The sequence below is a fragment of the Lepus europaeus genome, chromosome 19 (genome assembly GCF_033115175.1).
Source record: "Lepus europaeus isolate LE1 chromosome 19, mLepTim1.pri, whole genome shotgun sequence".
Lineage (NCBI taxonomy): Eukaryota > Metazoa > Chordata > Mammalia > Lagomorpha > Leporidae > Lepus > Lepus europaeus.
In genome coordinates this window covers 14,922,869-14,948,498 of record NC_084845.1, presented here as the reverse complement: position 1 = coordinate 14,948,498, position 25,630 = coordinate 14,922,869, and the positions used below count along the sequence as shown (strand labels likewise).

At 58.0% G+C, this 25,630-nt stretch overlaps 4 protein-coding genes across 5 annotated transcripts in view; 3 read left to right on the top strand and 1 right to left on the bottom strand.

Annotated features, from left to right (window-relative positions):
- WDR62 (WD repeat domain 62) overlaps nt 1-4,626 on the top strand; it is a 41,683-nt gene extending 37,057 nt beyond the window's left edge. For both annotated transcript variants that reach the window (XM_062177910.1, XM_062177909.1), the window contains exons 31-32: nt 234-391; nt 485-4,626. In XM_062177910.1, coding sequence (XP_062033894.1) covers nt 234-391; nt 485-748 — 422 coding nt within the window. In that variant the 3' untranslated portion in view covers nt 749-4,626. The remainder of the gene's footprint in view (nt 1-233; nt 392-484) is intronic.
- Nucleotides 4,627-5,182: 556 nt separating this feature from the next.
- OVOL3 (ovo like zinc finger 3) lies at nt 5,183-6,909 on the top strand. Its single transcript, XM_062177998.1, has 5 exons — nt 5,183-5,313; nt 5,388-5,452; nt 5,898-5,900; nt 6,221-6,422; nt 6,701-6,909. Exons 1-5 carry the CDS (start codon nt 5,220-5,222, stop codon nt 6,907-6,909), a joined length of 573 nt encoding a protein of 190 aa, XP_062033982.1. The 5' UTR covers nt 5,183-5,219.
- Nucleotides 6,910-6,961: 52 nt separating this feature from the next.
- Nucleotides 6,962-8,088, bottom strand: POLR2I (RNA polymerase II subunit I). Its single transcript, XM_062176633.1, has 6 exons — nt 7,881-8,088; nt 7,749-7,803; nt 7,537-7,610; nt 7,381-7,455; nt 7,244-7,295; nt 6,962-7,060 (listed from the first exon to the last, which is right to left on the bottom strand). The coding sequence occupies exons 1-6, from the start codon at nt 7,937-7,939 to the stop codon at nt 6,998-7,000; spliced, it is 378 nt and encodes a 125-aa protein (XP_062032617.1). The 5' UTR covers nt 7,940-8,088; the 3' UTR covers nt 6,962-6,997.
- A 91-nt stretch (nt 8,089-8,179) lies between these two features.
- Nucleotides 8,180-21,171, top strand: TBCB (tubulin folding cofactor B). The gene is made up of 6 exons (XM_062176632.1): nt 8,180-8,820; nt 9,171-9,314; nt 19,590-19,686; nt 20,296-20,487; nt 20,701-20,773; nt 20,905-21,171. The coding sequence occupies exons 1-6, from the start codon at nt 8,707-8,709 to the stop codon at nt 21,017-21,019; spliced, it is 735 nt and encodes a 244-aa protein (XP_062032616.1). The 5' UTR covers nt 8,180-8,706; the 3' UTR covers nt 21,020-21,171.
- Nucleotides 21,172-25,630: the final 4,459 nt, after the last annotated feature.

Below are 25,630 nucleotides of genomic sequence, written 5' to 3'. Positions count from 1 at the left end.
ATGGTGGTAAATGACACCGTAGCTAGGGGCAACGCCCAGGCAGAACCAGAGTGTCACTTGCATCACAAAGTGATACGGCCACAGAAGAAACATAGAGAAACAGAGGGGAGGCAGGGGCCTTGGGGCGGGAAGGTGTGCTGCGGACCGCTGTCAGAGTCGGCCCAGCCCCCAGACCCCTCTGCAGCCGGCCAGGAAGTACAAATGCCTGGCCTGTTCTTCCTCTCCACCCTCAGGTGCACTCAGCCTGATCCGCGGCAGCCCTGGCCACTGGGGGGAGCTGGGGCTGCCGGCTGAAGTCCCGCCCCCAGTGCCCCTGGAGCTCAGCAGCGTGGGGAGTGTTGTGCGTAGGCTGCAGACTGCCTTCCAAGAAGCCCTGGGCCTTTACCACACGGTGAGCCAGGCCCGAGGCAGGGAAAGGGGTGAAGGGGGTCCCTTGGGCCCGCCTGGCCTGGGTGGGCCCTGACCCGATCGGCGTCCCTTGCAGTTGGTCTCCAGCAACCAGATGGGGGCCGAGCAGCAGCAGGCACAGACCGAGCTGGCGTCCACCTTCCTTTGGATCCACAGCCAACTGGAGGCCACCGACTGGCTAGTTGGGACCGACGTGAGCCCCGCCCAGGCCCTGCCCAGCCCAGCGCCCCCCTCCCCACCCCCGCTGTGCCCCCTGGCCAGCCCAGACTTGCACGCCCTGCTGGAACACTACTCGGAACTGCTGGTACAGGCTGTGCGGAGGAAGGCGCGGGGGGACTGAGGGCCGGCAGCACCCCCTCCCCCACACCTCTGCCGTGTTTGAAGAAATAGGTATTTTAAGAATTAAACTGACAGGCTTGGAGCAGTAGTTTGTAGTGCCTACCCTGGCCCATCCACAAATGTAGAGAGCTGTGTTCAGGATCCCCAGCCCAGGAGACCCACGTTTGCCCCAGGGCCTGGCCTCCCACCTCACCCAGCCCCAACCCATGGGGCTGCTGCTGGAGGGGTAGGTGATCGTGTGTGGTCTGTCCCCCAAGGAGGGGCCAGCCCATCTTGCTTGGAACCCACGGGAGCCCCTGCGGTCACCTGCATGCACCCAGCCTGGCCCCCAGCACATGGATCACCCCATCAGTGGCTCAGGCCCCTGGGCCAGGCTCTCGTCCACTGGACAGTCCGGCTGGAGGCCCAGGCCATCCCGCAGCTGGGACCAGTAACTCTGACCTCAGCAGGAAGGCTGCGTCCAGCCTCATCCCGTGAACTCCCAGCACTGGCGCCAGCTCCCCTAGGCAGCAGGCGTCCTGCCACATGGTGTGTCTGCTGAGAAAGTGGGTTTGTGACCAAGTCCCTACACAAGGGACGCCGACAGGGGCAGGTGCTCCCCCCCCCCCAGCTTGCTGTGTGATCTGTGAGCTCCGCTCTTATCTGTTCGGTGGCCCAGCTGTGTCCCGGCCCAGAGCTGAGACACCTGTTGGCCTGGGGGCACAGCTGGGCCTTGTGTCATGATGACATGAACACATCAGGGCCAATCATGCAGTTGCTCAGAACTACCGGCCCCCAGGGGGCTGTCACTTCTACCCCTTAGGGGCCAAAGTGTACCCTCATGGCACCTTCTAGAGAGCAGCCTCACCTGGGAATTAGAGCCCTGTAGGTGTAGGCAGGCCAGGGAGATTCACTGTGCTGGTCAGGAGGCGGAGGGGACCCTGCCAGTGACACTGGAGCTGAGGGTTGACAGGACGTCTTGGGAATATGTCCAGGCAGACAGGACAGCCAGTGCAAAGGCCCTGTGGAGGGGTCAAACTTGACGTGTGGAAAGAAGAGCAAAGCCAGCCTGGAGGGAGTGAGGGGAGTCATGGGGTCCCACTGGGCACGGCCCTGTTTATTGGCATTTAAACCCAAGGGATATCCACAAGTTTTCCCAAATGAAATTCTGTTCTTGGTCTTTGGGGAACTGTGCAATATTACTTATTTCTCAAGTCTCCCTCTCGTGGCCCCAGGGAAGCCCAGGTGGCGTAGAATTTGCAGGCAGGCTCCCTGCAGGCCCACAGACCCCTCCCACAAGGCTGGAGAGCGCCTGCCTAGTGGGCACCCAGGAGAACCCCTTGAACCTCTGTCCCTCAGGGAATTATCCCCCCCCCCATAGTCAAGCCTTCAGCTCTGAGTAGCAAAGGCCTGCCTCCAGGAGGCCCAAGCTGCAGGGACGATTGTGCCTCTTAGTTTACAGCCTCACAATTACAACATGGCTGCTGTGGCACCCAGCAGCGCAACCTCACCCAACTAGGAGCAAAGGCATGAAGCAGGGCACCCACCATGGTGGTGGGAAAAGTCTTCCCAGAGGCCTTGGCGCTTTGCCGTGGGACCCTCTGCTGCCCAGGGCGTGTTTCTGCTGCCCAGGGCTGGGTTCTGGAGCAGAAGGGAGCAGGGCTGGTAGCCAGGATGCAGCGAGTGTGGTGCTGCCCTCCTCAAAGCCAAGCTCCTCAGCCCTGAGCGTGCTCAGACCCCTGGGAGTCAGCACTGCGGGGGTTGGAGAGCGTGCTTGCCACCTGGGCCCCGCAGAGCGCCAGCAGGGAGATGAGCGTGCCTGTGTTCCAGGGAGAAGCTTGCAAAGCAGTGGGCAGGACTAGGGAATCACCAGGCCGGTACAGTCCCTGCTGACTTCCCCGGGACTGGTACCAGAGCTGGGCTCTTAACCACCCTGGGCCACAGGTGCAAAGCGAAAACCAGAAAGGCAGGGCCCTGAGAGAGGAGCTTTGGCTCTGGCAGCCCCACTAGGGGGAGCTGGGGACTCAACACCCTGAGCTTGTTACTGCCCTGTCGTCCAACTCCTACCAGAAGCCAGAGGGTACCAGAGCCCTGGTCACACAGCCCACCAGGTCCAGGCCCTGGAGTAGGGCAGGACAGAACAGGCGTCTGGGGGCAAATGACACCCAGCACCAGTGACCCCCAGAGACGTGCTGGTGGGCATGGGGACGGGACACCTGAGGACACAGTCTCCCAGCATGCTGGCCAGGCTCTCCCTTCACACCAGCATCTGCCAGGACAGCTCCGGGGTGCAGGGCCCCCATTTGACCCCCAGTTACGGATGGGCCCGCTGAGGCCAGGGCGCTGCCTAGCCGTCCTCTGGCTGCATGGAGGCCGCGGCCTTCTCACGTGGACTTTGAGTACAAACCAGTGAGTGGGAAGTGTCTCAGCCTGTTCTGTATCAGCACTGCGTCCCTTAGCTTCCTGGCTCGGGTCAGCGGCACTGATTCTCAGGGAACGGAGGGAAGCGAAGAAATGCTCCCTCTCTCACCGCCAAGACTCTGTTCCCTCCACCTGAATACCCTCCCCTTTGACCTAAACTCATGTCTTCTTGCTTCAAGATTGAAAGGCAGGGGCTGGCGCTGTGGCATAGGGCGTAAAGCTGCTGCCTGCAGTGCCAGCATCCCATATGGGCACCAGTTCGAGTCCCGGCTGCTCCTCTTCTGATCCAGCTCTCTGCTGTGGCCTGAGAAAGCAGTAGAAGATGGCCCAAGTCCTTGCGCCCCTGTGCCTTCACGGGAGACCCAGAAGAAGCTCCTGGCTTTGAATTGGGACAGCTCCAGCTGTTGCAGCCATCTGGGGAATGAACCAGCGGATGAAAGACCTCTCTCTCTCTGCCTCTTTTGCTCTGTAACTGTCAAATAAATAAAATAAATCTTAAAAAAAAAAAAAATTTGAAAGGCAGAGTTAACAAAGAGAGAACGCTTCCATCTGCCGTCTCACTTCCCAAATGGCTGCAATGGCTGGGCCTGGGCCAGGCTGAAGCCAGGAGCCAGGAAGTCCATCTGGGTCTCCCACGTGGGTGGCAGGGTCCCAAGCACTAGGGCCATCTCGCGCTGCTTTCCCAGACGCATTAGCAGGGAGTTGGATTGGAAATAGAACAGCTTGGGCTCTAACTGGTGCTCATGGGATGCTGGTGTCACGGGTGGGGGCCTTACCCGCTGTGCCACAATGCCAGCCCCTTCCCGTTCACTGTTGATCATTCTGGGTTGCCATTGTCTTTCCTTTGGACTTGGGTATTCATTTTCAGTGCTGAGTTAAGCCTGGCCTGTAGTTGGAGCTTAGAATATTGCTGGGTATGGGGCCTGTGCTGTGGCATAGTAGGTTAAGTCTCCACCTGCGGCGCCAGCGTCCCATATGGGCGTCGGTTCAAGTCCCAGCTGCTCTTCTTATGATCCAGCTCTCTGCTGTGGCCTGGGAAAGCAGAGGAAGATGGCCCAAGTGCCTGGACCCCTGCACCCACATGGGAGACCTGGAAAAAGATCCTGGCTCCTGGCTTCGAATTGATCCAGTTCTGGCCATTGTGGCCATTGTGGCCATTTGGGGAGTGAACCAGCAGATGGAAGACTTCTTTTTCTCTGCCTCTGCCTCTCTGTAACTCTTTGAAATAAATAAAAATCTTAAAAAGAAAACATTGTTGGGTAAAGAAATGAGATAAAATAACTACCTGGGAGTGTTCCAGATCCGTAACCCTAGTTAAGAGATAATGACCAATCTAGAAAACCTGGCCAGAGCGCTGGGGTAGGATCGCAGGAGCCCTGGCAGTCAGGAGACCGACTTCCTTTACTTTCCAGACTATGGGAGATGGGAAGAGTGGTGTCCCAGGAGTCACTAAGGGTCAGGCTATTAACCTAATTTTAACACCTGCTGCACTTGAACTATGCTTCTGGCTGAACATCAGCCCCAGACATCTGAGGATCAGAGAGATGGCGCCTCCTGCCTGAAGATGCACAGCCAGGTCCCTCCCCGTGGACCCACTGTCCCTGCACTGCCCTGGCCCCTCCTTCCCCAGACAGCTGCTGGATTTGAATAGCCAAGCAGGCTGCTGGATGTCCGGTAGTGACTGATTTGCCTGGCAAACAGAGCCCGAAGTCCCTTGCCTTAACTCCATGGGGACGCTCACCCCCCCTGGGCCATGTCTCCTTTCCCCACTGCCCCTTGCTTGACCCTCCTTGGGGGGGGGGGGTCCCAGTGCTTATCTGCCCCTGGAGGCTGAGAGGTCCTGCAGGAACTTGGCCTAAGAGAGGAGTGGCTGGCCCAGGGCAGAGGTAACTGGAGCCAGCTTGGGCTGCTCCCTGGTCTTGTCACAAAATTTGCATGAAGAGAACGAGTCTCCTCCGCGCTTCCCCCTCCCTTCCCACCTGGGATAGTCCTCTTGGGAGCTGAGGGCCAACAGCAGGTGCAGGGGGCAGCCCTGTGCATGTGTGTGGAGCCATCGCACCATTCCCGAGGTGATGCCCCGAGCCTTCCTGGTCAGGAGTCGGCGCCCGCAACCACCCAACTGGGGCCACCTGCCTGACCAGCTCCGGGGAGATGCCTACATCCCAGGTGGGCCCCTCACTGGGCCTGGAGGTGAGGGGCAGGGGAGACGCAAAGCATCACCATCTGGCTTCTCTCCTCAGCCTGCAGCAGCCGGGGTGGGCCACCCACACCCCAGTCCTCCAGCCCCGGGGATTCCTGGGCAGCGGTGAGTCTGCAGCTGGCCCCCAGCATCGGACTCGGTTTCCTCCCGCCCACTCTCAGCCTCACCCGGTGCTGACAGCCCCTGCCCCTCACTCCCCGGCCCACCCGTGGCTCTCCCACTGCTTCTCTAGTAGTGAGCTCGCTGGAAGGTCGTATCCCAAGCCCTGTCTTCCCACTGTGGGGGCGGGGCGGTGAGGTAGTCACAGCCTCTGTCCCAGGGGACATCTCCGTCCAGTGTCCAGTAGGGCAGAGCAGGATCCAAGCAGAGGAGGTGGCGATTTGCTGTCAACACCGGCCAAGGCTGGTTCAGCATTTGCCGGAATGCAGACGGGTGGACAGTGGGTCCACGGGGAGGGACCCGGCTGTGCATCTTCAGGCAGGAGGCACCATCTCTCTGATCCTCAGATGTCTGGGGCTGATGTTCAGCCAGAAGCATGGTTCAAGTGCAGCAGGTGTTAAACATTTCAGTGGTCGCTGAGAACCAGGCGCCATTCCAGGCATGGTGTATTTATCGGGAAGACAAAAACTCACTCCCGTATGGAGCTTTTACTCTATCGGGGCATGGAAGTATAGAGGATAATGGTACTTGCGAGGGAGAAATAGACAGTTACGGTAAGCGCCATGGGGGTTGGCCAAGAGGAGGCGTGCAGAGCGGGTGACACGCGCACACACTAACCCCAAGCTCCAGGCACTCCATCAATACATGTTTGTGCAGGAACAAAGGGTGAGGAGGGTCCAGCCAGGGGTTTGCTAACCCGTGTCCCCCTGGAAGCCCGCACAGGGCACCCTGGCCTCTGCTCCCAGGGGCCCCGGGACACTCGGCTGCCCGCTCTGCCCCAAGGCCTTCCCGCTGCAACGCATGCTGACGCGCCACCTCAAGTGCCACAGCCCAGCCCGCCGCCACGTGTGCCGCTGCTGTGGCAAAGGCTTCCACGACGCCTTCGACCTCAAGCGCCACATGAGGACTCACACTGGTGAGCCACAGCGAGGACAGAGCGGGGCTGGCGGGCCCAGGCGGGGCAGAGTGACACAGAGGGAGGTGCCGGGTGCAGGAAGACAGGTGCTGCTGACAGGACTTGGGGCCCGGATGGGAGGGGTGTAAGGAACCCCCTAGGGGAGGGCACACTGGTGGGGGAGGGGGGTGAGGTCACACGGTCCGGCCCCCGCGTGCCCTGCCTGGGGGCAGCAGAAGGCGACTGGCAGGCATCCTGGTCTGGAGGCCACGGTCCCCCTCTGCTGCCCGTCCGCACAGGGATCCGGCCATTCCGCTGCGGAGCCTGTGGGAAGGCATTTACCCAGCGCTGCTCCCTCGAAGCTCACCTCGCCAAGGTGCACGGGCAGCCAGCCAGCTACGCCTACCGCGAGCGCCGCGAGAAGCTGCACGTGTGCGAGGACTGCGGCTTCACCAGCTCGCGGCCCGACGCCTACGCGCAGCACCGCGCCCTGCACCGCCCCGCCTGAGCCGCTCGGCTCAGCATCCCAGCCACGAGGCAAATAAACACAGGAAGCGCTGTGCAGGACTTGGCATTTATTACCCGCGGCGCGGCGGTCACTCGGTCCAGCGGTGGCCACAGTGCGGGGCCGTGCACACATAGTACAGGCGCATGGCGTCCTGGCAGAAACAGGGGCACGCTCAGGGTCGGTAACAGCACGGGAACACCCCCCCACACTCAACGGGGTCTCGCCCCCGAACAACGGCCTGGGGAACCTTCCCAAGGCCCAGAATTCCGGGCCGTTAGGGTCACCCTGGAACTGCGCCCCCCACCCTGGGAAGGCCCAAGCCCGTGGCCCTCACCTCGGCCCGAGCGCTGTGGGACTGGAAGAACACCGCCTCCTTGTGGCCGCACCTGGTGGGGGCGGCTCGGTCACGCAGGGCTCGCCACGCCCACTGAGGACGGCCGCGCCCCCTCCCCGCACCCGCGCGGCTCTCACTTCTGGCACGGGTGGTCCTCGGTCCGCGGCAGCGTGGGGTCCTGGGACACGTCGGCGATGATCTGGGTCAGCTCGCTGCGGGGAGGGCGCTGCGTGAGTCCCCCCTCGGCCTCCCGAGCCAACGCCCCTGCCCCCCGCTGCGGCGCCGCCACTCACTCCACTTCGTGCGTGATTTTGTTGACGTAGATGCAGCTGTTGTCGGCTTCCTGCTGGTAGTCGCAGTTCCGGCACTGCGGGAGGACGAGCGGGGCGGGGAGGGGTCACGGGGGCGCAGGGGAGGGCTGCGGCCGGCTCCACGCGCGGGGGGACGGGGAGGCGACGCCGGGACACGTCGGGGCCAGCGGGGCGCCCCGCAGGCCAGGGCTCACCGCGTACAGCAGAATGCGGTTTTCCTTGTCTTCCTTGGGGTACAGCATGTTGTTACTGTGGGGAAGGGGAGGTCAGAGCTCAGCCCTGGAACCACCCCTCTCCCCCCTCACACGCCGCTCCCCCGGCCTCACCATTCCTGGCAGAATCGAATGCCCACGAAGCCAGGCTCGTAGGTCCCGTCGGGTTCCATAGCGACTCCCAGCCCGCTCCACCGTCGGCGCTTGCGCGGCCGCGCTACAGGTGGCGGGAAGGGTCAGCTTTAGGGGCTTCGCCACACGAGGGGCGGAGCCGAGTGAAGCGCCGGCCGCGCTACAGGTGGCGGGAAGGCTCAGCTTTGGGGGCTTCGCCAGACGAGGGCGGAGCCGCGTGAGGTGCCGGCCGCGCTACAGGTGGCGGGAAGGGTCAGCTTCAGTAGCTTCGCCACACGAGGGGCGGGGGCCTTGGGGTCCGGCCCCTCCGTGCTACGCCCCGAGTGACTATTTTCCATCTTTACGTGTCTTAGGGCAACTGCTTCCGACTTCTGGACGTCGCCTCCTCAGAACAAGAGCCGGGTCCAGGGCGACGGGCAATGTCACCCGCGAGGCCCTGAGCAGCACTGGAAGAAGCCATTGCGCTTGGCTCGGCTGAAGGCCGGGTTTAGCCCTGGCGGACGTGCGAGCCTTGCCAGTCTCTGCCCTCGGCTTCAGCCCCCGCCAGGCCGCCCTGGCCGTTTCCCGGGCCGCGATTGGGAGGACTGTGAACCGTGGAAGAACTCTCAGGATTGGCTGGGCCCGTCTGAGACTACGGGAGCGGTGGAGGAGAGACGGCGGGGATTGGCGGAGCCGCCTCGCGGGCGCTCGTGGATTGGTCGGGCCCGGGAGCGGGGGCGGGGCTAGCAGCCCAGAGGCAGAGGCGGCGTCTGCGGAGCCGGCGTGAGGCGGCGGAACCGGCTCGCGGGCCGTTGCAGGGCGCGGCGAGATGGAGGTGGCGGGGATATCGGCGCCCACGGTGACCGTCTTCATCAGCAGCTCCCTCAACAGCTTCCGCTCGGAGAAGCGCTACAGTCGCAGCCTCACCATCGCGGAGTTCAAGGTGTGGCCGCGGGGGCGGGGCCTGGAGGGGCGGGGCGAGGTGCAGTGGGGGGCTTCGCGGGCGTGGGGAGGGGCCGGAGATTATCCGAGCTCGCAGAGCCGAGGGGCCCTGAGGGAGCGGCGGGGGCCTGGGCCCCTGCAGCGCAGGCCCGAGAGAACCCGAGATTCCAGAGAGCAGGGGCGAGGCCAAGGGATGCGGCCTGAGCAGAGGGGCGGGGCTGCGAGGGGCGGGGCCTAGCGGGCCCCCGGGGAGGGTCGTTTGCGGGAGCCCAAGTGGGCGAGTGGTTGTTGATACGCGGGGCTGAGGATGGGGGCTCTGGCACGCCTCCGCATCCGGCCCTTTCCCCGCAGTGCAAACTGGAGCTGGTGGTGGGCAGCCCTGCTTCCTGCATGGAGCTGGAGCTGTATGGCGTCGACGACAAATTCTACAGCAAGTTGGATCAGGAGGATGCGCTGCTGGGCTCCTACCCCGTAGACGACGGCTGCCGCATCCACGTGAGGCCAACCCCCACCCCACCCCCATCGGGACCCCATCTCCCATGCGTGCATGGATCCGACCCATGCCAGCTGTGCCTTGCCCTGTGTGCTAACCAAGCTAGGCCTGACAGAGTCCTCGGAGTGAGCGACCTGCCACCACACGGTGACCGCCCAGAGGAGCCCGGGGTGGCTGGGGGCTCCCGGCGGTGGTGCCTGGCTCCACCTGGGATTACCAGAACGGGCTTCTTGGAAGGAAGCGCATCTTGAGCTGAGGCCTGACCAGGGAGGAGGGGGTGACCTGGGAGAAAAGGGGGGAAGGCAGTGGGGGTGGAGGAGCAGAGGTGAGGCTTGGGCGGCCGGACTAGCTGGGACAGGCCCAGTCGCAGGGAACTTCCGTGTGCATCAGCCGACGTCCTGCTGTCCTCATCCCCTTCCCCACCGCCACCGCCACCGCCACACACTCAGTCTGCACCAGCCGTATCGCTGCTTACAGGTCCCCGGCGAGCCCTACCGCAGGGCCTTTGCATGCGCTGGACCCTGTTCTTTATCTGAGCGGTTCTTTTTTTATGTGCCCACGTGACTCCCCCCACCCTTGTAGTCTTCCCTTAAAATGTCACCTTTTGAGTGAAGCTTCACCCACCGTAGTGTAAAACGTTAAGCTCGTTCTCTTCCCTTTTTCGCTTTATCTTAGATTTTTTAGAGTATGTCACCCTCTGACGTACGCTAGGCTTTTCTGATCGGTCTGGCTTATTGTCTGCCTGCCCTGATGTCCCCACTCGTTCTGTGCTGTGTCCCTGGCACCTGGGCCACTGCTGGCACAGAGGGGTACTCGGTGAACCACTGTTGAATGCCGATGAATCCGTGAAGTAAGACTGGGAAGGTGGTCTAGTCAGCCCCGTTTTGCAGGCGAGCAAGCTTGGCTGCAGGAAGGGATTTGCTGTCATGGCTAGAATTGTGACCTCAGTTTGCCCAACTTTGGAAACCAGTGTCCCCAGATAACCGGTTCGCTAAGTATTGCGTTGTGCGGGGGGTGTAGTTTTGAGCCACATATGAGAAGGTCCCTGTTTTAGATCTATCTACTATGTGAGGTTAACTAAATGATCGCAAGGCCACATGTGAACGGTCCGTGGAGATGAGGGCCATGTGGGAGGAGATAGTGGAACTGGGATTCCCTATATTGGGGTATCTGACCCATCAGTGAGGTCTGGGAGGACTTCCTGAAGGAGGTGCTACCTGAACAGAGACCTGAAAAATAGTTAACTGAAGAAAGAGAAAAGGTGCTCTAGAGAGAGGACAGAGCAGGTGCAAACACTGAGGTTGGAGGGACCTCGGAGCACCAGACACTGAGGAGCAGAAACTGCTGTGGCAGGAGGAAGTAGAAGCCGGGAAGAGCTCTGGGCCAGGGGGCCCTGCTCACAGACTGCCCCGGCTGCAGGTGGGGAGGGAGCAGGGAGGCCAGGACCATAGCAGTGGGCGGCCTCTGGGCGGGCTCAGCCCAAGCATGGGGTGGTCAGGATGGGCAGTGGCACCCCCGGCGGCAGCAGGCCCTCCCCAGGGGTTCAGGTGCAGACAGGCCTCTGGCTTCCCAGGCCACTCTAGGACGTTGCCCCAGAGCCTCTGGGGACTTTTAGTCTTTAAATTCAGGGTCTGTTTCCTTAAATGTATAAAAAAAGTAGTCCTCATCTTAGTGGTTCAGAATGGACGGCACCAGAGCTGTGCCGCGTGGGTTAGGCCGCTGTTTGGGAGCCCACACCCAGCATTGTGGCTTCCGCACTTCTAATCCAGCCTCCTGCTGGTGCGCCTGGGAGGCAGCACATGATGGCTCGAGTACTGGGAAGACCCGGATGGAGTTCCAGGCTCCAGGCTTTGGCCCTGGCCCAGTCCTGGCTATTGGTATTTGGAAAATGGACCAGCAAGTGAAAGATCTTTCTCTGTTGCTCTGCCTTTCAAGTAAATGAAAATAAACTTTTTTTTTAAAATCAGACCAATATGTAAGTGTATGTAATTGGTATATTTATAAACTGTTTACACATAAGTACACTGTGGACACAGTTTATACTTGTGTTACATTCAGCGCTGCATATTTACATGATGCTTAATGCAACAAAAGATAACAAATGAACTCATAATTTGAGCTCAGTGCATAGTGATTTATAGTTCGAAAACGAGCAATTTTTTCAAGCCAAGTAATAAAAATCTTCCAACTACCAATTCACTGTTTTGTGCAAAAAATTGTTAAGACTGCTTAGAAGTGTCTCATTCAGCGTTAGTAAGTTTATTCCTGTGTTACTGACATACAGTTGGGGGGCCGGTGCCGTGGATCAGTAGGTTAATCCCATGTGGGTGCCGGTTCTAATCCCGGCTGCTCTTCCAATCCAGCTCTCTGATGTGGCCTGGGAAAGCTTGGCCCCCTGCAGCCTCGTGGGAGACTGGGAGAAGCACCCGGCTCCTGGCTTCAGATCAGCTCAGCTCCAGCCGTTGCGGCCATTTGGGGAGTGAACCAACAGAAGGAAAACCTTTCTCTCTGTCTCTCCCTTTCACTGTCTGTAACTCTACCTCTTGAATAAATACATTTTAAAAAAATATTTAAAAAGAAGAAATACAGTTAGTTTTATATTTTAAAAATTTTAAAATGTTTCACTTTATTTGAAAAACAGAAAGAGGGAGAACTTCTGTCGGCTGGTTTACTCCCTGTTGTCCACAACAGCCGGTACTGGGCCAGGCTAAAGCTAGAAGCCCTAAATTCGTATAAAAATCAGGTCTCCACATCGGTGCCAGGGACCCAAGTACTTGAGCCGCGCTCGCTGCTTCCCAGCGTTCCAGTTGTCAGGCGGTTGAATGGGAAGCGCAGTGGGGGTTCAAGCCCAGGTGCTCCACTCCCAGATGTGGTTGTGGCGTCCCAGGCAGCTCGTTACCTGCAACAAACCCATGCCCGAGTCACAGGTCCTGACACCAAGATAACAGTGCTTCTGAGTGTAATCGACCTTGAGTAGTGAATGGTGGTATTTGTTACCAGAAACAAGGTGAGAGACAGCAAGGAAATCTTCCGTCTCCTAGTTCACTCCCCAAATGCCTCCAAAAGCCAGAACCGGACCAATTTGAAGCCAAGAGCTGGGAACTCTATCTGGGTCTCCCACATGGGTGCAGGGACCCAAGTGCTTGGGCCATCATCCACTGCCTCCCTAGGCACATTAGCAGGGAGCTGGATCAGAAGTAGAGCAGCCGGGACTCAAACCAGCACTCAGGTACGAGATGCCAGTGTCATGAGCAGCGGCTTCACCCACCACACCACAATGCTGGCCCCAGTTTCATCTTTTCAGGTGAATCAGCATCTCTGGAAGAAATTTTAAAGATAAAAAGCAAACAAGCTGGCGCCGCGGCTCAACAGGCTAATCCTCTGCCTTGCGGCGCCGGCACACCGGGTCCTAGTCCCGGTTGGGGCGCCGGATTCTGTCCCGGTTGCCCCTCTTCCAGGCCAGCTCTCTCCTGTGGCCCGGGAGTGCAGTGGGGGATGGCCCAAGTCCTTGGGCCCTGAACTCCATGGGAGACCAGGAGAAGCACCTGGCTCCTGCCTTCGGATCAGCGCGGTGTACCGACCGCAGCGCGCCAGCCGCAGTGGCCATTGGAGGGTGAACCAACGGAAGGAAGGCCTTTCTCTCTGTCTCTCTCTTTCACTGTCCACTCTGCCTGTCAAAAATAAAAATAAAAAAATAAAAAAAGCAAACAAAATACTTGCATGTTTGCTTCAGTAGATTGAAAGTGTTGTCCAGGAACCAGCATTTTTTTTTTAAATGTATTTATTTTCATGTTATTTGAAAGGCAGAGAGACAGAGATCTTCCATTTGCCGGTTCATTCCCCAAATACCCACAACAGCCAGTGTGGGCGAGGCTTAGGCCAGGAACCTGGAACCCAGCCCAGGTCTCCCGTGGGGCGACAAGGGCCCTGGCACTTGAGACTGTCATCTCACAGAGTGCACATGATGAGGAAGCTGGATCAGAAGAAGCTGGGGCTCAAACAGGCGTCTGATGTGGGCTGCGTGTCCCCTGCAGCCTTTTTTTTTTTTTTTTTTTTTAAGATTTTATTTATTTATTTGAGAGGTAGAGTTACAGACAGTGAGAGGGAGAAACAGAAAGGTCTTCCATCCGTTGGTTCACTCCCCAATGGCTGCAATGGTCGGAGCTGTGTTGATCCGAAGCCAGGAGCCAGTTACTTCCTCCCGGTCTCCCACGTGGGTGCAGGGGCCCAAGGACTTGGGCCATCTTCTACTGCTTTCCCAGGCTACAGCAAAGAGCTAGATTGGAAGAGGAGCAGCTGGGACTAGAACCTGCGTCCATATGGGATTCCGGCACCCCAGGCAAGAGGATTAACCTAGTGCGCCACAGCGCCGACCCCCCTGTAGCTTCTTAACCAGTGTGCCAAACGCCTGCCCTGGCACCAGCATTATTTATTTATTTTATTTATGTGAAAGACATAATTACAGAGAGGCAGAGGCAGAGACGGAGAGAGAGGTCTTCCATCCGCTGGTTCACTCCCCAGATGGCCGCAATGGCTGAAGCTGCGCCAACTTGAAGCAAGCAGCCAGGAGCTTCCTCCGGGTCTCCCACGTGGGTGCAGGGGCCCAAGGACTTGGGCCATCTTCTATTGCTTTCCCAGACCATAGCAGAGAGCTGGATGGGAAGTGGAGCCGCTGGGACTTGAACTGGCGCCCATATGGGATGCCAGCACTGCAGGTGGCTGCTTTACCCACTATGCCACACTGATGGCCCCTGGAACCAGCATTTTAAACAACCAGTTCAACTGGCCCACAATGGCTCTGAGAAACAATGCACATATTCAAAGTGAGTCAGATATCAGATCTCTTATGCACAGTGAGTAAGTCTGCAATTATTTAGGGGGCAGTTTTAGCCAAGTGTTTAAGGGCAATACTTGGTCTTTTCAATTAAAATATATATTTCTATTTTTACATATGCGGTCAAAGTCAAGTGAATTGTGAGACTGTAATTCACTTACTGAAGAAGGAAAAGGTTCTTTCAAACAAATTATTTAAATTGTGGCATGTGCACTTAGCATTCAGTCTAAATCTAATGTTTTCTCCAAAGTAGCCTGACACGTGGTCAGAGGTGGTGACTCCAGCTCACCAAACGTAACGTGGGTTCAGAAGATACCCGTTCAGGTCAGCCACCTTTCCAGGCTCTGTCTGTTCCCTGTGGAGCAAAGTGAGAAGCAGCTGGATTTTAAGGCAGCAGATAGCACACTTTTTTTTTTTTTTTGACAGGCAGAGTTAGTCAGTGAAAGAGAGAGACAGAGAGAAAGGTCTTCCTTCCGTTGGTTCACCCCCCAAGTGGCTGCTATGGCCGGCACGCTGCGCCAATCCAAAGCCAGGAGCCAGGTGCTTCCTCCTGGTCTCCCATGCGGGTGCAGGGCCCAAGGACCTGGGCCATCCTCCACTGCACTCCCGGGCCACAGCAGAGAGCTGGCCTGGAAGAGGAGCAACCGGGACAGAATCCGGCGCCCCAACCAGGACTAGAACCCGGTGTGCCGGCACTGCAGGTGGGGGATTAGCCTAGTGAGCCATGGCGCTTGCCCAGATAGCACACTCTTGATTTTAAACAATGAAAGGTCATATTTCCCTCATAAATTCCTATACAGAATATCTAGAAAAAATTCTAGGGACCGGCACTCTGGCACAGCAGGTTAAACTACCGCCTGCAACATAGGCATCTTATATGGGCACCAGTTCAAGTCCTGGCTGCTCCACTTGCAATTCGGGTCCCTGCCAATGCGCCTGGGAAGGCAGCAACAGTGGCCTGAGTACTCCTGCCACCCACATGGGAGACCCAGTTGGAGTTCCTGGCTCCTGGCTTCAGCCTGGCCCATCCCTGGCTGTTGCAGCCATGTGGGGAGTGAACCAGCAGGTGGAAGATCTTGATCACAGTCTCTCTCTCTCTGTAACTCTGCCTCTCAAATAAATAAATATAAATCGTTAAAAAAAAAGCTGTAGACAACAGTAAAGGTATCATGCCGTCATTTTGTTAAACTGTTTACTAATTTTCTGCCATTCGTTGGCTAAAAAGTGGGTGCCGGGCACCTCAGTGAGGGGTTGTCAGAAGCACGGAAGCTGCCTCTCAGTCCATGACGACTGCCAGCATGTGGTGGATATGTAGGCACGCTGCGTGGGTGACAGCCCCCCCTTCTCTGCCAGCCTGCACTAACAGATGCAGTCGACTTTGAGCCCCAAAAGTTACATTAGCAACAAACAAGGAAATGGAGTGTTGTTGGAAGAGCCCATCTGGCACCTGGCCCACCCGGCCCATGTGTAAGGTGCCATTTCCCGTGGGTGCGCTCTCCTGTCACATTTACTATGGAAGGGGAGAGCGCCCCCGCCCTCCAGGCCATCCCCCAGGTGCCTGTGGCAGCTGGGCCTGGGCAAAGGCCTAAGCAGGAGGGTCTCCACGTGGGTGGCAGGAACCCAGTTACTGAGCCATCACTGTGTTAGCAGGAAGCAGGAGTCAAGAACCGGGGGCAGGCGTTGAACCCAGGCACTCCGCTAGGCATCCAGCCAGATCCTAACCACTGGCCCAGAGGCCCACCCCCATTAGGTTCCTCACAAAGGCTCATGTCTCCTCATCTCCAGGGACCCATGGGATTAAACAAGTGGCACTGCTTCTTAGCATTAAAAGGCAGTTACCCCAAACCTGATGATGCATTGCCAGAAAGGCAAGTCACTTCCTAAGGAAGAAACGGAAACACTCAAGAAGCTAAAAAATGCATACTCATTTCTAACCACTTAGAGCAGGTGGGGAACCTTGTCTCTGCTGAGGGCCATTTGGATATTTATAACCTCATTCTCAGACCATGCAAAGTCATCAACTTAGGGGTTAGCTTGTGGGAGAGCCGCTGGATTTCGGGTTGCCGTGGTGGGGCCGACCAAGTGCTTTTGTGGGCCTGAGACAGCCCGGGGCTGGACATGGCCCAGCCCTGACCGAGCGTCCAGACTCTGACGATACTCACACTTTTTCCAGTTGACAGGTGATTCAAAGCCAAAATAGTGAATTTGGAAACTGGAATTTGAAAAGTTGTGTATACTCATAAATGTTGAAGCAAGCGGCAGTACACTCAGGCCTCGGAGAGAAGAGGCTTTCCTGAGTATCAGGGACACCGGCCTGGCCTGAGAGCCCAGTGGTAGGAGGCGCTGCCCCTGCACTCACACTTAACTCCGTTGTAGGCCACCGGTGTGGAACAGGGGAAGAAAGCACACGTCAGTTCAACTTTGCTTAGCTGGCGCGGCAGTCAGCTGCCTTTCTCTCCAGTTCCCTTCTTGCTGCTCCCTTTCCAGCTCTTTTTGCCTCTTCTGTTGCAGTGTAAGTGCTATTGTATTTTAATTGATATTTTCATTGTATTTGAAAGGTAGAGAGAAGTATTCCATTTGTTGGTTCATTCCCCAAATGTCCCCTGCCCAGGCCAGGTCTAAGCCAGGAACTAGGAACTCCATCCCATGTCCCACTTGGATGGCAGGGACCCAAGTGCTTGAGCCATCATCTGCTGCCTCCCAGGGTGCATTTGCAGGAAGCTGGTGGGAAATACAGCAGCTGGGACTCAACCAGGCACTTCTGTATGGATGCAGGTGTCCCAAGCAGCGACTTAACCACTGGACCCAAAGGCTCACCTGAAAAGTGCTCTTGATAACAATTTCCATGTCTTTTCATGAAGCATCAGTATCTCTTTTCTTATAGTCTCTGGTGTTCAGAGAACAAAGCGTTGCTGTCCAGCACTGAGGGGCATTCTTGACATTTTGAAATCTCTGTGTCTAGTAACGCAGCTTGCTCGCGAGTGGCCGGAGGCCTGGTCTGGTTCTCCGAGGCTCTGGCAAGCAGGGAGGAGGGAGCAGCCGTGTGCCTGGTGCTCCTCAGCTTGGTCTTCTCCAGGCAGCTCCTCTCAGCCCTTCACAGAGAAGGCACCCTGGTTCCCAGGCTGATGGGAGGCCCAGAGCAGCCCATCTGGGGGCAGGGGCCCAGGGACACTCAGGTCCGCCTCGCTGGGACAGTCATGTGGACCAGCAGATACAAGAAGGAGGCACCCAGAACTCAGCTGATAAAAAGAGGCCATGGGATGTTTATTTTTTCTAAATTTTTTTCTGTTTATAAGTGTCATCCATGGTTACTGCTTACAGAACACAGCTTCAAACTTCTAAAAAAATCCCTAACACAGAAAGTAGAAATTCTTTTTTTATTTTTTGAGATTTATTTTTTTGGGCCGGCGCTGCGGCTCAATAGGCTAATCCTCCGCCTGTGGCGCCGGCACACCGGGTTCTAGTCCCGATCAGGGCGCCGGATTCTGTCCCGGTCGCTCCTCTTCTTGTCCAGCTCTCTGCTATGGCCCAGGGGTGCAGTGGAGGATGGCCCAAATGCTTGAGCCCTGCACCTACATGGGAGACCAGGAGAAGCACCTGGCTCCTGGTTTCGGATCAGCGTGGTGCACCGGCCACAGTGCACAGGCTGCAGTGGCCATTGGAGGGTGAACCAACGGCAAAAAGAAGACCTTTCTCTCTGTCTCTCTCTTTCACTGTCCACTCTGCCTGTCAAAAGAAAAAAAAAGAAAAAAGAAAAAGATTTGTTTGAAAGGCAGAATGACAGAGAAAGATCTTCCATCTGGTGGTTTACTCCCCAAATTATGGCAACAGCCAGGGGTTGGCCCAGGTAGAAGCCAAGAACCCAGAACCCCACATCCTTGTCTCCCCCATGGTGGCAGGGACACAAGCACTTGGGCCACCTTCTGCTGCTTTCCCAGGCACATTAGCAGGGAGCGGGATTGGAAGCTGAGCAGCAGGGACTGGACTGGCGCCCCAGATATGCAATGCTGGCATCCAAGGCAGTGGCTTAACTCACTGCATCCACAGTACTAGCCCCCAAAAAACAATTTAAAAAAAATTACTTACTTGAAAGTGTTAACAGAGAGAGAGAGATCTTCCATCCACTGGTTCACTCCCCAAATGGCCACAACGGCCAGGGCTGGGGCAGGCCAAAGCCAGGAGCTTCCTCCGGGGCTCCCCCGTGGGTGCAGGAACCCAAGCAGTTGGGCCATCAGCTGCTGCTTTCTCAGGCGTGTTAACAGGGAGCTGGATTGGAAGTGGAGCAGCTGAATCTTGAACCAGCGCCCATACGGGATGCCAGTGTCGCAGGTGGTGACTACCTGCTACACCACAGCGATGGCCCCGAAACAGAAATTCTGAATGACCCTTGGCCCAAAAGCCATTTCCATTTTGCCATGTTAGCCCAGTGGTTCAGGCCTAATACCCTGGGACTGTCCTTGACCCCTCTTTTTTCCTCATCCCCCCCCTCCCCCCGCCGTGTGATCTCAGCAAACCTGGTTGGTTCCACCTACAGAATCTACGCAGTCTAAGCTCTTTTCTCCTCCACTGCCCCCACTGTGGCCCCGCCTCCATCCCCTCCCACCCGGACATCCCAGCAGCCTCTGCCCTGGCCCCGTGCTCCCCCATGCCCCAGCAGTCTGCTCCCCACCTGCAGCCAGAGGGAGCCTGCGAACCCCTGAGTCCTCTGCGAGCCATCGCTGCGCTCAGTCCAGGTCAATGCCACAAAGCCTACAGCCCTCTGTGTGCCTCCCACTCTCCATCCCACCCACGCTGGCCCCTCTGCTGTGCCTTCAGCACATAGGAGACGTGCCTACCATGACCCCTGCTCTGCTGTTCCTTCCTGGAGGCCTTGGCTCAAGCGTCCCCTCCTGTGGAAGGTCGCTGTGACCACCCTCGTGGCTCCTCACTTCTCCGTGTTCAACATGAGTGCCTGTGCATGTGTGTTCCATCTCCCAGCAGAGAGGCCACCGCCTGAGGGAAGGGGAGCATCTGATTTGCCCCGTGTCCCCAGGGCCCAGCACAGGGCCTGGGGGTGCCTAGGAGGAGCTCAGTAGGCACTGAGTGAAGGAGTGTTGGGGTGGTAACACAGGGGGAGATGCTCTGGGCCCTGGAGCGTGGGCCAGTGCAGGCAGCTCCCAGAGGGCTGTGAACAAGGTCTGAGCGCTGCCAATTGGGCTGGTGATTGTAGAGCCATCAGCAATGTGAGGGACATCACAGGTGGCTGCAGCCTCTAGGGGCTTGGAGGGAGGGAGGATGTGGTGTGTGGATGCCCACTCCAGCCCTCCTGCTGGGGTACAGGTGAGGAGAGACGAGTGTGTCTTCCCAGAGGAACGTCTGTAGAATGTTCCAGTGTGTGACCACAGCCGGCATGCCAGGCCTCCCCAGCCGGCTGATCCCTGCTCACCGCCATGCCTCACCACAGGTCATTGACCACAGTGGCGCCCGCCTCGGGGAGTACGAGGATGTGTCCAGGGTGGAGAAATACAAGATCTCACAAGAAGCCTATGAGCAGAGGCAAGGTATGGAGCTCCGGGGGGAACGGGGCGGCGGGGGCGGGGCAGAGGCATAGACACTGGCGCTGCTAGAGAGATCGTGCGGGCAGGAGCACTGAGGGCCAGGGAGCAGGCAGGAGGGTGAGGTTGATGGAGGGCATGGATGGGCACATGGGAGCAGTCGGGGCAGATGGTACAGGGCGGGCATTGGGGCAGGGGGTGGGCAGGCAGGCGGACTGGGGAAGTGGAGGGAGGCGTGATGGGGCCGTGTGAGGGGCCGTGTGCTGGGGGGAGTGGTCGGGGTGAGGCGAGGCACGGGGTGGTGCAGGTGGATGCTGTGTGGGGGCAGAACACGAGCGACTGTGGAGCAGACCCGGCAGCGTGGCAATAGCACGTCTGGGAGCAGACCAGAACGTGTGGTGGGAAAGACGGGGGCTTCAGGGCTGGATGAGGCCAACATGAGGATAGAGGACCAGGTGCGAACATGGGGTCACGTGACAGGCTGGAGGCCTGGGGAGAGGCCACGGCCTAGTGGGGGACTTGAGGCCCCCTGGAAGGGTCTCCCCAGCTGCCCCTGGCTGGGGCGGCAGCCTGGCCCCAGAGCCCACGCTGTCCCCGCCCCTGCCCCGCCCACAGACTCAGTGCGCTCCTTCCTGAAGCGCAGCAAGCTAGGCCGCTACAACGAAGAGGAGCGAGCCCAGCAAGAGGCGGAGGCCGCCCAGCGCCTCGCCCAGGAGAAGGACCAAGCCAGCGCCATCTCCGTGGGCAGCCGCTGCGAGGTGCGCGCGCCCGGACAGTCCCCTCGCCGGGGCACCGTCATGTATGTCGGTGAGTGGCCCGCAGGCCTCCGGGGGCTCGAGGTAGAGAGGCACAGGCACATCTCTGAGGCCTCGTGCGCTCTGCTTTGATGGGGGTGACCCAGTCCGTCAGCTGACAGTGACGGTGGAGCCCGAGGGCTGTGGGGCGGGACAGGCTGATGGGCGGGCGCTAATCCTGGGCAGGCTGTGTCCAGAGGTTTCACTGGGACTTCTCCCCTGGTAGGACTCACAGATTTCAAGCCTGGCTACTGGATCGGTGTCCGTTACGATGAGCCATTAGGGAAAAACGATGGCAGGTAACCAGTGTTCCCGGTGTGAGGCGTGCATGTGTGTCTGTGCTGCTGGGTGAGCCTGCCTGTCCTAGCGTGTGGAGTGGGAGCCATGTGCACAATCTTCTGACCACTGCCTCTCCCATCATGCCCTGCAGTGTGAATGGGAAACGCTACTTCGAATGCCAGGCCAAGTATGGTGCCTTTGTCAAGCCATCAGTCGTGACGGTGGGGGACTTCCCAGAGGAGGACTACGGGCTGGACGAGATGTGACCCCAAGGATGGGAACCCCACTCCAGCTCCTCACTCGCCCCTCATGGACCCCACTGTGTGTGTGCCTGCGGCCTTTCCCTGCCTTGTTTTAATCTGGAGAATTAAATGCCATTGACTTTTGAGACTCATACATTAAATTCCCCGGAAACCTGGGAGGTGTGCAGGAGTCAGTGATTTGGGGAGGGGCTGGGGCCAGCCAGGTAAGCGAGGGTGAAACTGGGGCTTGGGCGAAGTTGAGGTTGGGCAGGGTGAGGCTGGAGGCCCATGAGCTTGTCCTGTATTACGTAGCGTAATGTTCTGCGGCTGTAACAGACCCCAAGTAACAGCAGCTTCAACCAGGGGAAAGTTTATTTCTGTTTGCTGTCAAGTTCCACGCAGTCACCAAGAGCTAACGGGACCAGGCCCCCTGTCAGGCGCCAGTCTCCATCTCCTTATTTCCTGCTCTCCTGTCTCCTCCTCGTGACTCCCACTTGATTTGTTCCATCCGCAGAAGAATGGGAAGGGAGAGGCTATGCCTTTGAGGAAGATGTGTGGTTCATGGACCAGGATTTGACCCTGACCGTATGCAGCTGCAGAGATGTCTGGGAAATAGAGTCTCTCAGCCAAGTTTCACATTACTTCTCTTCTTAAGATTTGTTTTTGTTTTATTTATTTGAAAGGCAGAGTGACAGAGAGAGGGAGAGACAGAGAGAAGGAAATCTTCCATCTGTTGGTTCACTCCCCAGATGGCCATGATGGTTGAGTCTGGGCCACGCTGAGCTAGGAGCCTGGAGCTTCCTGCAGGTCTCCCACAGGGGTGACAGGGATCTAGTACTTGGTCACCCTCCACTGCCTTCCCAGGTGCAGCTAGCCAGGAGCTGGGTCAGAAGCAGAGCAGCTGGCACTCAAACTGGCGCCCCTGTGAGATGCCAGCATCACAGGCCATGGCCTAACCCACTGTGCCACAATGCCACCTCAGTCATTTAATCTTTTATTTATTGTTTAAAGAGTTACTTATTTGAAAGGCAGAATTACAAGAGAAGCAGAGAGAGAGAGAAGTCTTCCATCTGCTGGTTCACTCCCCAAATGACCGCAATGGCCAGGGCTGGGCCAGGGTGAAGCCAGGAGCTTCATCCGGCTCTCCCACGTGGATGCAGGGGCCCAAGCACTTGGGCCATCCTCCACTGCTTTCCCAGGCCGTTAGCAGGGAGCTGGATAGAAAGTGGAGCAGTGGGGACTGGGATGCCTGTACTGCAGGCGGTGGCTCCAGCTACACCACAGCACCGGCCCCTCAATTTTTTAAAGAAGAAATAAAAGGCTTTAGAAGTTACATGAAGCCTGTCTGCATAGCACTGTGGAGCCTGGCAAGAGACACTGTGCCTTCAGGTCTGTGACATTCGTGAGCAGCCCATGTGCTCTGAGGACCTGGAGTCACCGCATGTGCCTGTGTGACAGGAAAATCCCTTAGCAGCTTCTGGAAGGGGTTCTCGGCGGGATGACTGTCATCCCCACCAGGGGTGATGATACTGAAATTACCAACCTGCCCCAAGAAAGGTGCTTTAGAAAAGGACCCCAAGGGTTAGGCCCCTCAGATCAGAGAACTGCCAGAATAAGGAGCAGTAAAGATGACCCCCTCCCCCATGGGGGGGGGTGGAACGCTGTGGCACAGCTGGTTAAAGCCCCAGCCTGCGGCACTGGCTTCCCATTTGGGCGCTGGTTTGAGCCCTGGCTGCTCCACTTCTTTTCCAGCTCCCTGCTAATGCTCCTGGGGAAGCAGTAGAAGATGGCCCAGGTCCTTGGGCCCCTGCACCCATGTGGGAGGCCCAGAGGAAGCTCCTAGCTTTGGATCAGCTCAGCTCTGGCCATTGTGGCCATCTGAGGAGTGAACCAGCGGATGAAAGGCCTCTCTCTTTCTCTGCCTCTCCTTCTCTCTCTGTGTAATTCTTTCAAGTAAATAAATAAACCTTTAAAAAAAAAAATCAATCTTGGGGCTGGTGCTGTGGCACAGTGGGTTAACGCTCTGGCTTGAAGCTCCAGCATCCCATATTGGCACCGGTTCTAGTTCCGGCTGCTCCTCTTCCGATCCAGCTCTGCTATGGCCTGGGAGAGCAGTAGAAGATGGCCCAAGTCCTTGGGCCCCTGCACCCACGTAGGAGACCTGGAAGAAGCTCCTGGCTCCTGGCTTCGGATCAGCTCAGCTCCAGACGTTGCTGCCCCCCGGGGAGTGAACCAGTGGATGGAAGACCTCTCACTCTGCCTCTACCTCTCTCTAATTCTGTCTTTCAAATAAATAAAATAAATCTTTTAAAAAATCAATCTTTAAAAATGAATATCATCTCCCTCCTATTACACAAGCAGGATTACAGAAGTAAGTTCAAATCTGTAATCAGATTTAAGAAAATCCGTAATCACTAGTAGAGTAAGAACAGGATAAGCCGCTCTCAAATCAGTGGGAAATTTTTAAAAAAGAGGAGCTCAAGTAATTCACTTGGCAAAGGTCAAAAAGCAAAGAGAATGCAGGGAATGATTTTAAAAAGGAAAGCATTCGGCCAGCACTGGCGTGGCAGGTTAAAGCCTTGGCCTGCAACACCAGCATCCCATAAGGGCACCGGTTCAAGTCCCGGTTTCTCCACTTCCGATTTAGCTCCCTGCTGATGTACCTGGGAGAGTGCTTGGGCCCTTGCAGCCAAGTGGGAGACCCGGAAGAAGCTCCTGGCTCCTGGTTTTGGATCAGCCCAGCTCCGGCCATTGTGGTCATTTGGAGAGTGAACCAGTGGATGGAAGACCTCTGTCTCTACCTCTCTAACTCTGCCTTTCAAATAAATAAAACTTTAAAAAAAGGGAGCCAAATTTCTTAAAAAAAAAAAAAAAGGCCCCAGCTTCCAAGCCAAGAGCTACCTACATCCAATTCATGGGTGTTCGCAGCCTCAGGCCTGACAGAGAGGGGTCCCAAAAGCATGGGTGCAAATGCAAACAGTGTGTGAGCGAGCAGTGTGCCAGGTGTGGGGCGTGGGGATGTCTGCATAGGAGTCACCTGAACCAAAGGCGAGGGCTGTCGGAGCCGGAAGTCAGCCCTGGAGAGACCCGTGCTGATCAAAGCCTGATCCCTCCGCTCCTAGACTGCAAAGCCCCTGGTTCTGGTGCTGCGCTAACCCCTTAGAGTCGCATGGCAGCGGCCCCTTGCGTTGTCTGTGCACCAGTCACAGATGCTGTCAATTGGTTGAGAGCCAGGCGGGCCTGGTCCGTTCCCAGCTCTGTCGCTGAGCCGCCGCGAGCCGGAACAAGCAGCATTCCCGCTCTCCGGGTCTCAGCCTCGTTCCTGTAGGCGAGGCCGAAAACCGCCTCCAGACAAGCCGCACCGCAGACCCCCGTGCGGGGTGGAGTGGGCTGACGCGTGGGACGCTCACGTAGCGGCCGCCTACGGCCAGAGTCGCTGTGCTGGTCTCATCTAATCCTCACAGCGAGCCTCGTCCCCACTCTTCACGGTTTCTCCCCTCCCCACCCTGTCCCGCTCTTCCCGGCCGGAGGCTGGGGAAAGGATTCCCGGGTCCTGCTTCCCGGGTTCCCTCCGCGTCCGCAGCGTCGGCCATGGCCGGCCACCGCCACGAGGGGGCAGCAGCGCGGCGCTCAGCCGCTGCGCGCGGTGCAGAGCGAGGCGCGCGGGCTCGCGGGCGGCTGGGCCAGTCTTCAGCCTGGCGCTCCGCTCGGACCGCGTTGTCCAGGAAGCCGTGTGACATCCTCAGCCCGCTCCGGCTCGAGTCCGGGAGCTGGGGTCTTGCTCCCTCGGCCGCTCGGGGGATGGTGGGATGGAGCGACTCGGCCCCGCGGCGCAAGGAGGGCGTTGGTGCGCAGGCTCGAGCGGCCCGGCGCGGTCAGCTCCCAGAGGGGGAGCAGGGCCACCGTCCAGGCGGCGCCCCGCTGAGAGGAGCGCCTGACCTGGAGGGGGCCTGTGCGGTCCTGCGTCTTAACCATTGGCTTCCCGTGCCCCTGCAACAGTGCTGTGAGGTCTTACACTTGCTCCCGTGGCCTGAGATTTCCCGGCCTTGCGTTTGTGGTTGTAGGTCGACCTCTTACTGCAGTAACTCGCTCTGGGGCCAGTGTTCGGCATAGACTACGATGTCCCTTGGCACACTGATGTCCCCTTTGAGAGGGCCCGGTGCCGCCTCCTATCCCAGCTTCCTGCTCGCGTGTGCCCTGGCTCACGCACTCGGGTCCCTGCCACCCACATGGGAGACCCAGAAGGAGTCGCCAGCCGCTGCCGTCCACCTGGCCTAGTCCTGGCTGCGGTGGACATTTGGGCAGTGAGCCAGCCGGTAGGAGAGCTGCCTGTCCCTGCCTCTCTTTCCCCAAATAAACAACCACTTAAAAATTAACTCGCTGAATTGAGGAAGTGGTGTAAGCTGGCCCCCATAAATTACTCATGAGGTCGTTTCTCTCCGAGGACTTCTCAGGGAACCCCAGCCTTGAGCTGTCAGTGACCAAAGGAGGGCCCGAGCACGCAGACCGGCCAGGGACCTGCATGGCTGGGCATGCACACCACAGCCCCAGCTGCAGCCTGTGAAAACCTTTACCCCAAACACTGCAAGGAGCGCGAGAATCCAGCAGTGGCTGCCCAGCCGCTTGCCCTACGCT

Coding starts and splice junctions, on each gene's coding strand:
- OVOL3 (XM_062177998.1), top strand. CDS start 5,220: ATGCCCCGAGCCTTCCTGGTCAGGAGTCGGCGCCCGCAACCACCCAAC. Junction 5,314..5,387: donor GGGAGATGCCTACATCCCAG/GTGGGCCCCTCA, acceptor TTCTCTCCTCAG/CCTGCAGCAGCCGGGGTGGG. Junction 6,423..6,700: donor CCACATGAGGACTCACACTG/GTGAGCCACAGC, acceptor CCGTCCGCACAG/GGATCCGGCCATTCCGCTGC.
- POLR2I (XM_062176633.1), bottom strand. CDS start 7,939: ATGGAACCCGACGGGACCTACGAGCCTGGCTTCGTGGGCATTCGATTC. Junction 7,456..7,536: donor AAAATCACGCACGAAGTGGA/GTGAGTGGCGGC, acceptor CCCTCCCCGCAG/CGAGCTGACCCAGATCATCG. Junction 7,061..7,243: donor CCCACAGCGCTCGGGCCGAG/GTGAGGGCCACG, acceptor TGTTTCTGCCAG/GACGCCATGCGCCTGTACTA.
- TBCB (XM_062176632.1), top strand. CDS start 8,707: ATGGAGGTGGCGGGGATATCGGCGCCCACGGTGACCGTCTTCATCAGC. Junction 8,821..9,170: donor TCACCATCGCGGAGTTCAAG/GTGTGGCCGCGG, acceptor CTTTCCCCGCAG/TGCAAACTGGAGCTGGTGGT. Junction 19,687..20,295: donor AGCCTATGAGCAGAGGCAAG/GTATGGAGCTCC, acceptor CCCCGCCCACAG/ACTCAGTGCGCTCCTTCCTG.